The sequence below is a fragment of the Acomys minous genome (genome assembly GCF_964271855.1).
Source record: "Acomys minous genome assembly, chromosome: 19".
Taxonomy (NCBI): Eukaryota; Metazoa; Chordata; class Mammalia; order Rodentia; family Muridae; genus Acomys; species Acomys minous.
Window position 1 is genome coordinate 44,001,202 of NC_140499.1, and position 15,608 is coordinate 44,016,809.

At 37.6% G+C, this 15,608-nt stretch overlaps 1 protein-coding gene and 1 long non-coding RNA gene across 2 annotated transcripts in view; one reads left to right on the forward strand and one right to left on the reverse strand.

Annotated features, from left to right (window-relative positions):
* SMC4 (structural maintenance of chromosomes 4) overlaps positions 1-15,033 on the forward strand; it is a 32,955-nt gene extending 17,922 nt beyond the window's left edge. Inside the window, exons 12-24 of the mRNA XM_084769663.1 lie at positions 753-938; positions 3,101-3,262; positions 4,837-5,062; positions 5,143-5,222; positions 6,275-6,427; positions 7,295-7,421; positions 11,039-11,228; positions 11,992-12,136; positions 12,345-12,518; positions 13,133-13,315; positions 13,440-13,672; positions 14,504-14,687; positions 14,789-15,033. Coding sequence (XP_084625789.1) covers positions 753-938; positions 3,101-3,262; positions 4,837-5,062; positions 5,143-5,222; positions 6,275-6,427; positions 7,295-7,421; positions 11,039-11,228; positions 11,992-12,136; positions 12,345-12,518; positions 13,133-13,315; positions 13,440-13,672; positions 14,504-14,687; positions 14,789-14,941 — 2,196 coding nt within the window. The 3' untranslated portion in view covers positions 14,942-15,033. The remainder of the gene's footprint in view (positions 1-752; positions 939-3,100; positions 3,263-4,836; positions 5,063-5,142; positions 5,223-6,274; positions 6,428-7,294; positions 7,422-11,038; positions 11,229-11,991; positions 12,137-12,344; positions 12,519-13,132; positions 13,316-13,439; positions 13,673-14,503; positions 14,688-14,788) is intronic.
* Positions 13,663-14,423, reverse strand: LOC311590561. Its single transcript, XR_014776916.1, has 2 exons — positions 14,391-14,423; positions 13,663-13,746 (listed from the first exon to the last, which is right to left on the reverse strand). It is a non-coding gene; the product is annotated as an uncharacterized lncRNA (long non-coding RNA).
* Positions 15,034-15,608: the final 575 nt, after the last annotated feature.

Below are 15,608 nucleotides of genomic sequence, written 5' to 3' on the forward strand. Positions count from 1 at the left end.
ACACACAGGTACACATAGTGAAAAATAAGTATTTTTAAATTAGTAAGTTTATACTGTTTGATCATGAGGCAGTTTGCTGGTGTGTAAGTTTTAAATGTAATGTAAGTTATGTTCAGTGACTATTTCTTTCTAGTGGTTTGTTTTACTTTTAGATTGTTCATCTATAATTTGAGCATTTACTCTACACCTGTGTCATAAGTAATAGAGGAGATTAGCAAGTAGAGAAAATGGTTGTTCCTAAACTGGAAATTGGGAAACTACATTTGGGTGTGTTATTCCCGTGGTTGGTAGCTAGCCCCTCATCCTTTTCCAAACTCTATTTAGGGACTGTGCCTTTTTGTTTTGATGTTCACTTGGGCCAAAAAGTTATAACCACCATAGAACTTCCCAGCTACACACAACTGGTGTCCCATTCTTGGATTTGGTTTTGCTTGGGGCAGAACTTGAGAACTAAGACATACTTCTCTACCCATGTGCTGCTGGCCTGGGATTTCTAATATATAGATAGTATGATTAAAAAAAAAAAAAAAGAGGGAGATTTCGGCTCCCTCTGGCTGACCCAAATAATTTATGCTGCTTTTCAAATAGGAGAAACTCACCATCTGTGTTTTCAAAGCCAGGCCAACATAGCGATATGGAAGCTTGGAGTTTGTTTGTGCCTCTCATATTATTGAAATGTTAGAAATAGTTTTCTGTTACTGTTGGGTGTATTTAAGATCAAATGCTTATTGGTTTCATTTTCTCACTTTTAGAAAGAAAAAGAACTTCAGAAACTGACTCAAGAAGAAATAAACTTGAAAAGTTTGGTTCATGAGCTTTTCCAAAAAGTTGAAGAAGCAAAGAGTTCCTTAGCAATGAATCGAAGTAGGGGGAAAGTACTTGATGCAATAATTCAAGAAAAAAAGTCTGGCAGGATCCCAGGAATATATGGAAGATTGGTAAAGTACATTATATTTTACTCAGACAAGTCATTGCAAATTACATTCTTAACCTTGACTTAAGTATATATTGTTGCTGTGCCTAAAATACCATTCATTTTTGTTTCAGGAGGGCATGACTACACACAAAATATTTTCTCTTAAAAGTTTTTTGTTATTTATGTGAGTCAGGATCTCATATAGCTCAGATTGCCTTTAAAATAACTCTAGCCAAGGTGGACCTTGAACTTCTGATTCTCTTGCCTCTACTTCCCAGTACTAGGCACTTAGCACCACACAAGAAACTTTTTTTTCTATAAAAGGTATAATTTAGAAATTGGATGTGGTGGTGCATGCTCTAATCCCAGCACTAGAGAGGCAGAGGCAGCCAGATCTCTTTGAGTTCAAGGCCAGCCTCGTCTACAGAGTGAGTTCTAAGCCAGAGTTACATAGTGAAACCCTGTCTTTGAAACAAAAGCAATTTTAGGATATGAGGCAATATTACTTTGAAATCTGTTATTATATCAATCCCCATGGTTGATTTGACTATTCTGTGTGTCCCCGTCACCACCTTTCAAAGGGTGTCCTTCCTGAAGCTGCATGACTCATTCTAATAGGATGACCTATTCAATTAGAAGTTGGTTGTTGTTGTTGTTGTTGTTTTGGCCAAGTGTATCAAGTATATACAGTAGTTGCAATCCCCTGCTAGAACTTTTAGACAAAAAAAAAAAAAAGGATTTAATATATTATAGATTTTATAACATACTTAACAGTTTGGTTGCGTTTTTTGAGAGACGAATTTAGAACTCAGTACCAGTTTGGGGATCATTACCTTTCTGAGCCTTTGCATTAAGAAGCACTGTCTGATTTGGAAGAATATACGTATGCCAGTTCTATTCATCTCTTGCCCTGCAACTATAACTGAGACTTGAGCCCAAAGAGCCAGTTGATGGCTTCCCTATCAGCCTTCTGGAAAATGAAGCAATGATCTGGAAAGACAAGTAGAATTTAATCAATATGGTTGTGTCTATATCTGATATTAGATGGCTTCTACCTTATTTTCTTGAAAGTAGAGCAACTGATCCTGTTTGTTTGCTGTGAAGATCTAAAACCATATAGCTAATAGATTGGTTCATAGATACATAATTCCAAGGTAACATTCAATATGAAAGTTTAAAAAAAAAGTTAAAAACTTTGTTTTGCTTATGTCTTTTAGGTTTCATGTCCACATTATATGCTTTTATGAAATAAACAGTTTTTACATCCTGTACTCACTAAATATTCACATCACATTCAAGAGCACTCAAGGATAGATCATAGATTAGAAGCATGGGAGATGGCTCAGAAGTAGAATGCTTGCCAAGCACACAGTAGCCTTCCTCTTGGTTCTCCTATAGGAAGGGTGGTTGGTGAGAGAAGGAAACATTGTAGTCTACCTTTCTGCTTCTTTAACCCAAGTGTAGTGATTTAGTCTTCCATTAGGAATAGATTCAGGGCGCTGGAGCAATGGATAAGAGGTTAAGAGCACTGACTGTTCTTCCAGAGGTCCTGAGTTCAATTCCCAGCAACCACATGGAGGCTCACAACCATCTATAATGAGATCTAATGCCCTCTTCTGGTGTTCAAGTGTTACATCTTGGCTCCCAGATGACCATAAAAAGGAGTGGTTGTGCTAAAATGGGCCGCAGCAGCCAATTTGCTGCATGAACTGCACCAGGTTCGTGCCATTAAGAAATTCGTCATTCAGAACATTGTAGAAGTCACTGCTGTCAGGGACGTCTCCGAAGCCAGTGTCGTTGACGCTTACGCACTTCCCAAGCTCACTGTCAGGCTGCTTTACTGCCTGAGCTGTGCCAGTCATAGCAAGGTGGTCAGGAATCCATCTCATGAGGCCCGGAAGACCCGGTTTAGACCTGCTGGTGCTGCACCACGACCTCCACCAAAGCCCATGTAAAGACAGAAGAAAAAAATACGTTGGACAAATAAAATGGAAGTTATACTTTTTTTTAAAAAAAGGAATAGATTCAGAATAACATTCAAGGACTTAGGGACTTAGTGCAGTGGTACAAGGCTCAGTCGTCAGCTACAGAAGCCGAAAGCTGAAGAAATATGAATAGGAATGAAATGATTTATACTTTTAAAAAATCTAATTCTTTAATCTTTTTATTCCTTTTAATTATTAGGGAGACTTGGGAGCTATTGATGAAAAATATGACATTGCTATTTCATCCTGTTGCCATGCATTAGACTACATTGTTGTTGACTCAATTGATACAGCCCAAGAATGTGTAAACTTCCTTAAAAGAAATAATGTTGGAGTTGCAACTTTTATAGGTTTGGATAAGGTAAGTATTCATAACAAGCTTCCTATAATATAACTTTGATGTGCCATATATTTTTCCCTTAGAATTTTAGATTTTTCTTCACCTTTGTTCAATTAACCCTGGTAAGTTTCAAAATTTACATTCTGTGTGTACATGATTTTGGATTTGTAATGCCTTCACTAAAAAATTTCAGTGTTAGAGTCATGTCCAGGGGATGAATGACTATTGGTATGTTTCCTTTTGGAGGGTGGGGAGGCTGGAGACAGGATTTCTCTGCATAGCGTGGCTATGCTGGAACTCAGCTCTGGCCAGACTAGCCTCAAACTCAGAAATTTGCCTGCCTCTGCCTCCCAGTGCTGGGAGTAAAGGTGTGTGTCACCACCACCTGGCTCTTAGGATATTTGTAACTTTCATTACTAACCACTGTTTTCTTAAAAGAACTTTTATTGAGATACGTGCTATATAATTCTGTTTTAACGTAGAATTCATTTATTCCCGCTATATACACAGACATACTCATCTATGGCTGTTATCTAATTCCAGACTATTTTCATCACTCCATAGGCATTAAGAGTCACTCCACACACCCTCTTCCCTACCCTCAGCAGCAATCATTGGTTTGCTTTTGGCTTCAGTGACTATGTTCTGGGCATTACATTAAATGGAATCATAATTTTGTCCTTTCACACAGAGGTTCATTTACATAATTTTTCAGGCTCATCTGTTTTGTATCATGTAACTATCCTTCACTTTTCTTTGCCCATTCTGTTGCTTGTTTATACTTTTTTGGCTGCTTTGAAAATATAATGCTGTGGCAAAGATTGTGTGAGTGTAGGTACATCCCTAGGGATAGGGTTGATAGTGGATCATATGGTGTATCTTGTTTATTACAGTACATCTTGGTAGATGTAAAGTGCGATCTGCTTTTATTTACATTTCGTTAATGGCTAATATTGAACATATTTTGTGCTTATAATTTTTTATCTTTCTTGGGGGGAAAGTGCTAAAACCTTTGCCTGTTTTCATTGGTTTGTCTTGTTGGATTGTAAAAACCCTTCAAGTTAATTGTCTCTTGATTGTGTACTTGGAAGCACAAAATGCCCAGTTAACAGTGATTTTCCTCACCTTTTGGGTAGAAGTGTGCATGTTTAGACAAGGTGTGTCCTTGGATAACCTGAAACTTGGTATCTAGACCAGACTGACTTTGGACTTGGAGCAATCCTTCTCTCTGCTTTCCAAGTGGTAGGGCAAGTGCTTGAGGGTTTCGAAGTTTTATAGATTTTAGTGCAGTTTTAACTTAGTGATAAATTTTTTCTTCAAATTGCACATTGCTGCTGTATAGAAATAAAGTTACTACTTGGGAGGAATTTTATATAGAACCACCATTAGATCTTGAGGAGCTAGGTGTGTTGGCATATGCTTTTAATCCCAGCACTCAGGAGGCAAAGGCAGGATCAAGACAAGCTTGGTCTACAAAGCAAGTTCCAGGACAGCCAAGGCTACATACAGAGAAACCCTGTCTCAAAAAAATAGATTCTAGTATGTAGAGGACAAGATTAATTTTTTATCATATACACATTTTTTTTAACTTTTAGATGGCAGTGTGGGCCAAAAAAATGACCAAAATTCAAACTCCTGAAAATACTCCTCGATTATTTGATTTAGTTAAAGTGAAAAATGAGGAAATCCGCCAAGCATTTTACTTTGCTTTACGGGATACCTTGGTGGCTGATAATTTGGATCAAGCTACAAGAGTGGCATATCAGAAAGACAAACGATGGAGAGTGGTAACTCTACAAGGTCAAATCATAGAACAGTCAGGTAAGTTGGATTTTTTTTCCTACCAATCAGTTTTTTAATCTTGGATAAAACATTTAACACCGACGTCTCATGTTTCCCAGGTACAATGACTGGTGGCGGAAGCAGAGTAATGAGAGGAAGAATGGGTTCATCAGTGATTGTGGAAATCCCTGAAGAAGAGGTTAGCATAATCTAAAATAGTGCTCACTTTATTTTTAGCTTAGTACAATATTAGCTATTATAAACCTTAACAAGATTTTCTATGATATAAAAGTTAGCTATGATGCTAAGTCCTTTCTGGGGTTCAAAACATGTTAATTAAAAAGTATATACTTAAAGAAGGGTGGGTGTCACAATAGTGGAGCATTGGCCTAGCATGACCAAGGCCCTGGGGGTGATTTCTAGCACCACAGTAAAAATAAGTGCATACAACATTATTACTTAACATTTTAGGATATACAGATTTTTCATAATTTAGTCAATTTTTTAGTGTCTATTTATTTCACAGAATTACTGTAGTGTATGGTTTGGGGTTTTTTGTTTTGTTTTGGTTTTGGTTTTCATGACAGGGTTTCACTGTGTAGCCTTGGTTGTCCTGGACTCTCTTAGTAGAACAGGCTGGGATTAAAGGCATGTGTCAAAGTACTTCATTTTGGTATTTCAAAGACTCTTATCCATGTTTCTAAATTTTATTTTAAAAGCTTTGGACATCTGGGGATACAGCTCAGAGAGCCTGGCCTTTGTAAGGTCACTGGGTATGAATTCAGCCACTAGAATATTCTTAGCTTGGATACCTTTTTCCAAAGTGTGTGCTAGTTTTCCCCCTATATTTTGAAATCTCTTCCGTTCAAATGTTTGAATGCTATGTTTTTATTGGATTAATAGGTGATTGTCTCTTAAGCTTTAATATTGGGGATTTGAAGCTGCTTGTTTGGTTCCATGCTTTGCAGGCTGGCTGGTGCCCATGATATTCCACTCGGTCTTCGGAGTCCCTGGGAATCCATGGGCACTACTGCTTTTGGGTTTCATTCTTGTCCTGTTAGAAGCTTGGGGTTGGGGGCGGTGTTTGTTTTTTATGTGAATGGGTGTTAATATCTGTGCACCATGTGTGTGCCTGGTGTCCTAGAAGACCAGAAGAGAATGTTGGATCCCCCGGAACTGGGGTTACAGAAGGTTGTGAGCTGCTATTATAGTGGTCCTTAGAGAACATTTCATACCTTCTTTTCTTTGAAGGTGAATAAAATGGAATCCCAGTGGGAAAGGCACTCTAAACAAGCGATACAAATCCAAGAACAAAAAGTGCAGCATGAAGAAGCAGTAGTTAAGTTACGGAATAGTGAACGAGAAATGAGAAACACACTAGAAAAGTTCACTGCGAGCATCCAGGTACCGTGTTTGTTTGAGTATGTGAATATTAGCCGAGACTGTTTGAATTCACACAGCAGAGTTTGCTTCCAATTTTGAAATCTAAAAGATGATTATTTCCAACTCTAGAAATAGGCTTTTTTTTTCCTTAGCCAACTGCATTACCACTTACAACATCACTCCTCACAAAGTGGTGGCATGCACTCTTGATTATGCATACCAATTGTTTTGGCTTTTTTTTTTTCCCCTTTTTAGTTTTTCTCAAGATAGGTTTTCACTATATAGTTCTGGCATTCTTAGAACTCATTATGTTGTCCAGGCTGGCCTTGAACTGATTTAGGATTAAAGATGTGCACTTTTATGCCTGGTGGCCAATTGTTTCTAAATTATAACCTTCAACTATGATTTATAACTTCAGTTCTTTAAATTTACTTACATGCAATGTATTTATGCATATCTATATATTTGTGTATAAAGTGTTTTATAGATTTTTAATGTTTAAAACACATACAAATACCAAAAAACTTTTCTTTGCTTAATAATTTCCTTTGTTTTGCTTGATTTGTCTGCTATATTTTATGTTTTTTAGAGTTATGCTCACAACCACATTTACTATTATAGTTATATCTTTACATGAACATCTGTTATTTCTGTAAGCTAGGTTCCTGAGATTATAATTAGTTGTGTTTGACTGTTTGAAAGCACTTATAGTGAATTGTCCAAATACGGGTTCTAACCTTTTGTTTACTGGTCAGTCTCACTTTTATATTGATGGTGCTATCGTTTTCCTGTTAGTCTTTAAAATGTCTTTTTAAAAAGTCAGTGGTCAAAGAAATTTATTCTTACTAAGTTAAAATATTGATCATAAATGCTAAATTATTTTTATAGGGTTTGTCAGACCAAGAAGAGTATTTAAGTGTACAAATTAAAGAGCTGGAAGCTAATGTGCTTACTACGGCTCCAGATAAAAAGAAGCAGAAATTGCTAGAAGAAAATGTCAGTGCTTTCAAAAAAGGTATGCTTAAAAGTAAACTTTTTTCCAAAGATTTTCAATACTCTATCAGTTTGTAGAATAATAAATTATAGTTAAAATCACTTGCAAGTCATTATGCTGATTTTATTTGGCTTTTGGTATTATATTCGTACAAATCTATAAATTAGTCCCTACAAATTCATTTGATGAAAAAAGAATCCAAAACATTAAGTGGTTTGTGTAATTTGCCTATAATCAATCACATGACATGCTGATGGGGGGATGGGCAGCCTGCTCTCACAGGAAATCTTTAAAGTAGTTATGATTAGTAGATTGTGGTTGAGTGACTCAAGCATTGAGTGTTCTTCCAGAGGACCTGGGATCAATTCTGTAACTACAGTTTCAGAAATCTAATGCCCTCTTCTGACCTCTGAAGGCACTAAGTATATACAGTATATTTTATGTATATGCAAGCAAAGACGCATGTACAAAATTAAATTTTAAAATGCTTTTAGAAATTGAAGAATTTGAAGAAAGCAAATTACTAAAAGGAAAGCACACAGCAAGTAAAAAATAAGACAACTTATTTTGAAGCAATACAAACACTTTCTTCCTTTTTTGTTTTTGGTTTTTGGAGACAGGGTCTCTCTGTTTAGGCTTGGCTATCCTGGAATTCACTCTGTAGACCAGGCTTCCCTCAAACTCACAGTGATCCACCTGCCTCTGCCTCCCAAGTCCTGGGGTTAAAGGTGCCACCACCCGGCCCACTTTTTTTTTTTTTAATAAAACATATCTACCAGAATAAATGGAAGCTTTAAAAAAGGAAAATTGTAGTAGTATGCTTTGTAGTCTTACTTAATGCAAGGGAAGAGCGGGTGATGTCATACACCTTCTATCCTAATGGGGTCTTCGCTCTTACATCCAAAATCTATCATGAGATCCCTGTTGATGTCTGGTTCATGGGCCTTGGAAGGCAAATACTCTTCTGCCCCAGAAATCTGATGAGGTATTCAGACACAGTGGTGCACACCTGGAGCTATGGAAGTTGAAACAGGGTCTCTAGAACTCAGGAATTGAAAACCATGCCATGCAAGATATTGAGAACCCCACTTTGAAGAAGATTAAAATACTCCCAGAATAGGGGCATTGTCTTCCTAAATGCAAGAGATAAAAGATTGTGGGTCCCATGGATTGAACTCTGGTTGTCAGGTTTGGCAGCAAGGACCCTGCCTGTAGATACATTTTATTTAACATATTCACCAAATTTAAATGGCCAGGTCTGGTGTGCCTATGAATATTCACTTGAAACTACATTTTATATGTATGCTGGCCAGTTTTGTGTGTCACTTGACACAATCTAGAGTCATCAGAGTTGAAGAAATGCCTCCCTGAGATCCAGCTGTACAGCCTGTTGTGGGTGGTGCCATTCCTGGGCTGATGGTCCTGGGTTCTATAAGAAGGTAGGCCAAGTGAGCCAGCAAATAGCCCTCCTCCATGACCTCTGCATCATCTCCTGCCTTCAGGTTCCTGCGTATTGAGAATTCCTGTTCTGACTGCCTTCAGTGATGAACAGCAGTGTAGAAGTGATAGCCAAATAAACCCTTTCCATCTCAATTTGCTTTTTGTTCATGGTGTTTTGTTACAGCAATAAAAAACCTAACTAAGATGCCAGGCATGGTGGTGCACAACTTTAGCCCGGCACTTGGTAGACAGAGGCAGGGGGATCTCCAAGACTGCCAGAGAAACCCTGTCACAAAAAAAACAAAAGGGAAAAAAAGCCCAGCTAAGACAAGTATGTGATCATGCTTGTATTTTTAATGTTTAAGCATTTGTTTGAAGATCATCTGCTACTAGCTAGGCTTTGTGCTGAGTGCTACTAAAGATAGTAATTTGTTTTTTCAAATATTTCACATCTAAAATGGATAGAAATAGACCCAAGGAAATGTGAGAGTTCACTATGTGGATACTTGTAAGAAAGCCACTTGGAGTGTAGAAAAGTGCAAACACTGAACAATAGGGCTATTTTGCAGTGTTTAAAGAACACAAGAAATCCTTACTGGAGTATAGGAAAGAGTCATCCAGATCCTTAGGAGTTTACCTGCCACTGATTCTAAGTGAAATCAAATGCCATTGGACCGTGGTCTACAAACAGGAGGCATAGTCTTCTCGCACAGAATCCTGGAGGATATCAGTAAATTCTACTAATGTAGGGTTAAAGATTGAATAAGATCGAACAGTTAATTTTACCGTAATAGGTTTAAAAAGCATCTTTGGCTAAGATGCAGTGATAAGACTAAGAAGGGAACCGCTAGAGTGGTTGGGGTAATTCATACAGAAATTAACTACATTGATTAAATTACTAATAACGTTTTTTGTTTTTAGATATTATACATATGGGTATTTCACTTGCATGTACGTATGCATAACAGAAGAGGGCATCAGATTTCATGAAACTACAGTTTTGAGTTGCCATGTGGGTGTTAGGAATTGACCTTAAGACCTCAGTAAAAGCACCCAATTCTTTTAAACTGCTGAGCCATTTCTTTAACTCCTTGAAACTTACGTTTTAAGCTCTCAAAGGCATCCATATTTTTAAGTGAACAATGGCTCTAGTAAACCATTAAAACTGGACATTTAATTTTAAGATAAATTTTTAAATTAAAAACCCTCAAAATTTACAGATAATATATGTATTTTTTTCCCTTTCCTTGTTAAGTTGGAGATGGGGTCTCAACTATGTGGCTGAAAGTACTTTTGAACTCCTGTCTCAACAAGGCAATTGCTATTGTTTAACAGTCTATGCACATTGTTATAGTGGGGTGGCACTGGTGTATTTACTTATTTATTTTTACAATACTTTATTTGGGTTCTTATATCTCCCACCATTGTCCACCCTAATCCCTTCCCACACCATACCACCAAGTAGAAGAGACAAGGTTAGAGAGGAAAACTACTACTTCCTGCTGGTTAGGGGCATTGAGTTCCTTGGGGCAGGTCCAATCTTCCTCTTGTCAAGATAACCCTAAATTCCTTTTTTCACTACCACTTGACAAACTAGCTGGAGCAGGAACTAGCAGGAGGAACAGCTGCATTTCTTCAATGTACCTTCCCTCTCTGGGCTTAGAGTCCCCAGATGTAAACTATCTACAGTTGACAAAGATCACATATACCCCTGCTACTGCATGAGACAATCGTAGTTAGCAGCTGTGGACAAACTGAAGCAGCCCCAGATCCCACACCTGGGATTAAAACAAAAACATGGGATTTTTAAGACCCCAAAATTCTCATGTAGTAAATAAATAACCAGTGATAAGAGGTGAGCACTGTCTGCTCTTCCAAGGGTCCTGAGTTCAATTCCCAGTAACCACATGTGGTTCACAACTGTCTATAATGAGATCTGGTGCCCTCTTCCGACCTGCAGGCATACATGCCGGCAGAACACTGTATACAAAATAAATAAATCTTTAAAAAAAAAAAAAAGGATGAGAAAGTAAAACCACTAAGAAATGTGTTCAATGGCTTAAATGTTTTAGGTCTTTCCTTGATGTCTGAAATTTAATGCCATGTATCAAATTAAGTAATTGAACAAACATACATCCACCAAATGGTAGTTACTAAAATAGAAAAGTGAATTCAGCTGTTTTAATATTTGATTTCAGAATATGATGCTGTGGCTGAGAAAGCTGGTAAAGTTGAAGCTGAGGTTAAACGGCTACATGATACCATCATAGAGATCAACAACCGAAAACTCAAGGCGCAGCAGAACAAACTTGACACAATAAATAAGCAGCTGGATGAATGTGCTTCTGCTATTACTAAAGCCCAAGTAGCCATCAAGACTGCTGACAGGTAGAGCCTTCCTCAGCCTGCTAGCCGCCCCACCTCAACACTGGCCTAAGCATTTAATGTTGCATTCGATTTACTTACTACACCTAACTGCCATTATCCAGCAACACTTTCAGCAGGAAAAAAAGCTTACAATGAACATTTTATCACTTAATCTCTTAGTTTAAGACACACACAAGCTCGTAAACACATATGCCTTAGAAAAGCTGGAGTTATATTTCATAACCCAGTTATTCAAGGCATAGAAATTGTTTCTCTGGCATAGAGAAGAGTAGAAGAGCTAAGTCTTCACAGAAACAGGAAGTGGTAAGAGCGAGCTCTAAATCAAATCTTGTAAGATTTTTAAAATTTGTATTGTTACCTGTTTAATATGTTTAGTCGTCTGGTTAAAAGGAGCTAATAAATCATGTTAGAAACAGGAAGTATACTTAAGAGAGTTGAGGAGGGGAAATCCAATTTGGAGCCAAGCATGGTAGCATATAATCCCACGGACCCCAGAACTCAGACGGCAGCGTCTGGTTGATCTCTGTGAGTTCAAAGAGTGTCCCCGTCTCAAAACAAACCTTGATGTCAAAAGAACGTTATAACTGCAGCAACGTCTACTAGAAGCTAACATGAGGTTTTATTAAGTTTTATGGAAATTTTAATAAAATAGGCAACTTGGACTATAAGTATTTGTATAAATATAAAAACCAAGGATGGTTCAGTAAATCAAACATTTTTAAATTGCACTAAACCTCATAAACCGTATTGTTTGCCTTTTTAGAAATCTTAAAAAGGCACAAGAGTCTGTTTTACGCACAGAGAAAGAAATAAAAGATACTGAGAAAGAAGCAAATGACTTACGAGCAGAACTAAAAAGTATTGAAGACAACGCAGAAGAGGTCATAAAAGATACAAAAGCCGCAGAGGTAAGACCTGTTTCTACATTACAGGAACATGACATTTGATGCAGTGAAAGTGTCAGTTGTGAGTTTAAATTTTCTTAATTATGAACTTAAAGTGTATAACAATGTGAGAACTGTGAATTAACATTTTTAAACACCGCCCTTGTAATGTAAAAATACCTGTTTGACTTGTAGAGACAAGGTATTTGTCATACTTACTTTTGGTTTTTAGAAGTCCTTACCAGAAATCCAGAAAGAACATCGAAATGTACTTCAGGAACTGAAGGTTATTCAAGAAAATGAACATGCCCTTCAGAAAGACGCACTGAGTATTAAGTTGAAGCTTGAACAGATAGATGGACACATTGCTGAACATAATTCGAAAATAAAATACTGGCAAAAAGAGGTGAGATTATTGTCATTTAATTCTAGACTTTGGGCTGGGGGTGGGGGGCTGGAAAGAGAGCTCTTGTAAAAAGCCCAGGTTTGATTCCAGCTCCAGGAAATCTGATGCCCTTTTCTAATCCCCAAGGACACCAGGCACACATGTGGTGCTACACATAAAATATGAAAGCCTTTTGTTATTTAGGGGTGGATGTTTTGGGGGTATGTTGTGATTCTTAATTTCATAGTCACTTTTTAAGTTTACAAATTACAAATTAAAGGATATAATAGATTATAATTAAATACATATAAATCAGTAATCATTAAAATAGGGCAAGTACCTCACCAAAGCTTATGTGAGAAGTAGTCAGTTCATTCCTATATGGTTTTTGTAGCTGTCATTTTTCATGTTGACTTAATAAACTGGGAGCTCCAGAGACAGCCCAGTGGTTACAAGCACTTGCTGCTTTTGCAGAGGGCCCATGGTTGTTTCCAGCACCCATATTAAAAGTTTATCTCCACAGCTCCACAAGATCCCTTTTCTGGTGTCTAGGGCATCTACACACTTGGCATGCACAGACATACCATGCACAAAATAAACACAACCTGTTTTCATCTCTTCTCAATTCTCCTTAGATTTCAAAACTAAAATTGCATCCTGTAGAAGATAATCCTGTTGAGACAATATCACTTCTAAGCCCAGAGGATCTTGAGGCAATCAAGAACCCAGATTCTATAACAAATGAAATTGCACTTTTGGAAGCTCAGTGTCATGAAATGAAACCAAATCTTGGCGCCATAGCCGAGTATAAAAAGAAGGTATGAGTGAATTCTAATATGAATTTTGCTTAGCCTAAAATAAGCTCTTTAATCTTGCATAGTAAGCAGTGTTAATTCTCAGATTTGTATGTGAAAAGGACTTTTTGTTTTACAATCCTCACAGGAAGAATTATATTTGCAAAGAGTAGCCGAACTGGACAAAATTACTTCTGAAAGAGATAGTTTTAGACAAGCATATGAAGATCTTCGAAAGCAAAGGCTGAATGAATTTATGGCAGGTTTTTATGTAATAACAAATAAATTAAAGGAAAACTACCAGATGCTTACTTTGGGAGGGGATGCTGAACTGGAGCTTGTGGACAGTTTGGATCCTTTTTCTGAAGGAATCACGTTCAGGTTTGTGAGACTTGAATCCTATCTATCTTCCAAATTCCTAATATTCCTTGGGAGTGAGTGAAAGTTGGAATTACCTGGAAGTGGTAATAAATAACATGCTTATGTGCTTTTGAGTTTACAGCATGAAATATGTGCAATGTATGTTATACAATATGTAACTCATCTTTTACAATCACAGCTAGATGTAGTATAATTCAAACATCTGTAGTTCCAGCATGCCCCTACAGAGATGGGAGCAGAGACAGACACTCAGGCCAGGCAGGTAGCCAGGTTTATGTGAAATGACTGTCACACAATATAGAAAGGCCTCCATCAACACTTATTTTTTCATTGGTTAAGAAAAAATAACTAGTAACTAGCTTGCTGGATAAATCCTAAAAATCTACCAGGTCAACAGCCAGGCTGGAGAGATGGCTCAGAAGCTAAGAACACTGACTGTTCTTCCAGAGTTCAAGTCCCAGAAACTACATGGTGGCGGGCTCACAGCTATCTATAATGTGATGTAATGCCCTCTTCTGCCCTGCAACTATACATGCAGACAAAACACTGTATACATTAACAAATTAAAAAGTCAACAGCCAAGCCAGGGGGTTGTGTACTGGTAATCTCAGTACCCAGCTGGTTTAGGCAGGAGGATAACTTCTAAGAGGAAAAAAAGGCATTACATATAAAATTGCCCTTTTCAGAGAACCACTAGTAATTGTGAAAAGCATCTTACAGGCTCAGCAAGGAAAAGGTGGTTGGTTGGTTGGTTGGTATATCGGAAACACTTCATAAAATTGTATCCTGTTTTTTACAAGGCATTTGAGTAACATTTTTTAATTATTGCAGTGTTCGGCCACCTAAGAAAAGTTGGAAGAAGATCTTTAACCTTTCAGGAGGCGAGAAAACCTTGAGCTCCCTAGCCCTAGTGTTCGCTCTTCACCACTACAAACCCACCCCCCTCTACTTCATGGATGAGATTGATGCAGCCCTGGATTTTAAAAATGTGTCTATTGTTGCGTTTTACATATACGTGAGTAAATCACAAATATGCATCTATATCAGAATTACTACACATAACTTTGTAAGCGAAGGAATGTTTACCTGTTGTGACTTTTTTTTCCCCTTTTTTAGGAGCAAACAAAAAACGCCCAGTTCATCATAATTTCTCTTCGAAATAATATGTTTGAGATATCAGATAGACTTATTGGAATCTATAAAACATATAATATCACAAAAAGTGTCGCAGTGAACCCAAAAGAAATTGCATCTAAAGGACTTTGTTGAACTTGTTTCTATTGAACATTCTTCCTAGATTTGTTTCTAGGTTTCTGTCTGTAAGATTATGAGTTGTATAAAGTACATTTTTCTAAACTGTATTACAAGTGTCTTGTTTTATTAGATTGATAATGTCTTTTTTTAAACTTTCTGGTTAGTTTGGGTGGGATTTTGATTGGGGGCAGGGGCGGCTAGTGTGTTCTGTGTAGACTACCTGACCTCAAATTATGGATTCTATCATAATGGGAGTCAGAGGCAGAGTCATCCCTGGGGATTATGATCTAGTTAGTGTGGGAGGAGAGGGGAACAACATGAAAGTGGAAGAGCAAACGTTTACATGTCTATCTAAGCAATCTTCTAGGACAGGAACACCCCAGCATACTCACAGGCTTAGTGGTGCAGCTTTAATCCCAGCACTCAGGCAGGAGGTGAATCTTGAGTTTGAGGCTAGCCAGGGCAGGCCTGTATTATGAGTTCCTGTCTCAAAAAGCCAAAGTCTTTGCCTTACTAAATACCTAGGTGCTGCTCACCCTAAGCAGTTAGTCAAACGCCTCCTGCCTGTGATTCATAACAGAACCTCTGTAAACATCTTCATTAGCAGTATGCTACAAATATGCTTATGAAAGAAGTGTTGTATCTTATTTTAATAGCTAGAATGATGTTCAAAGCTGTTTTG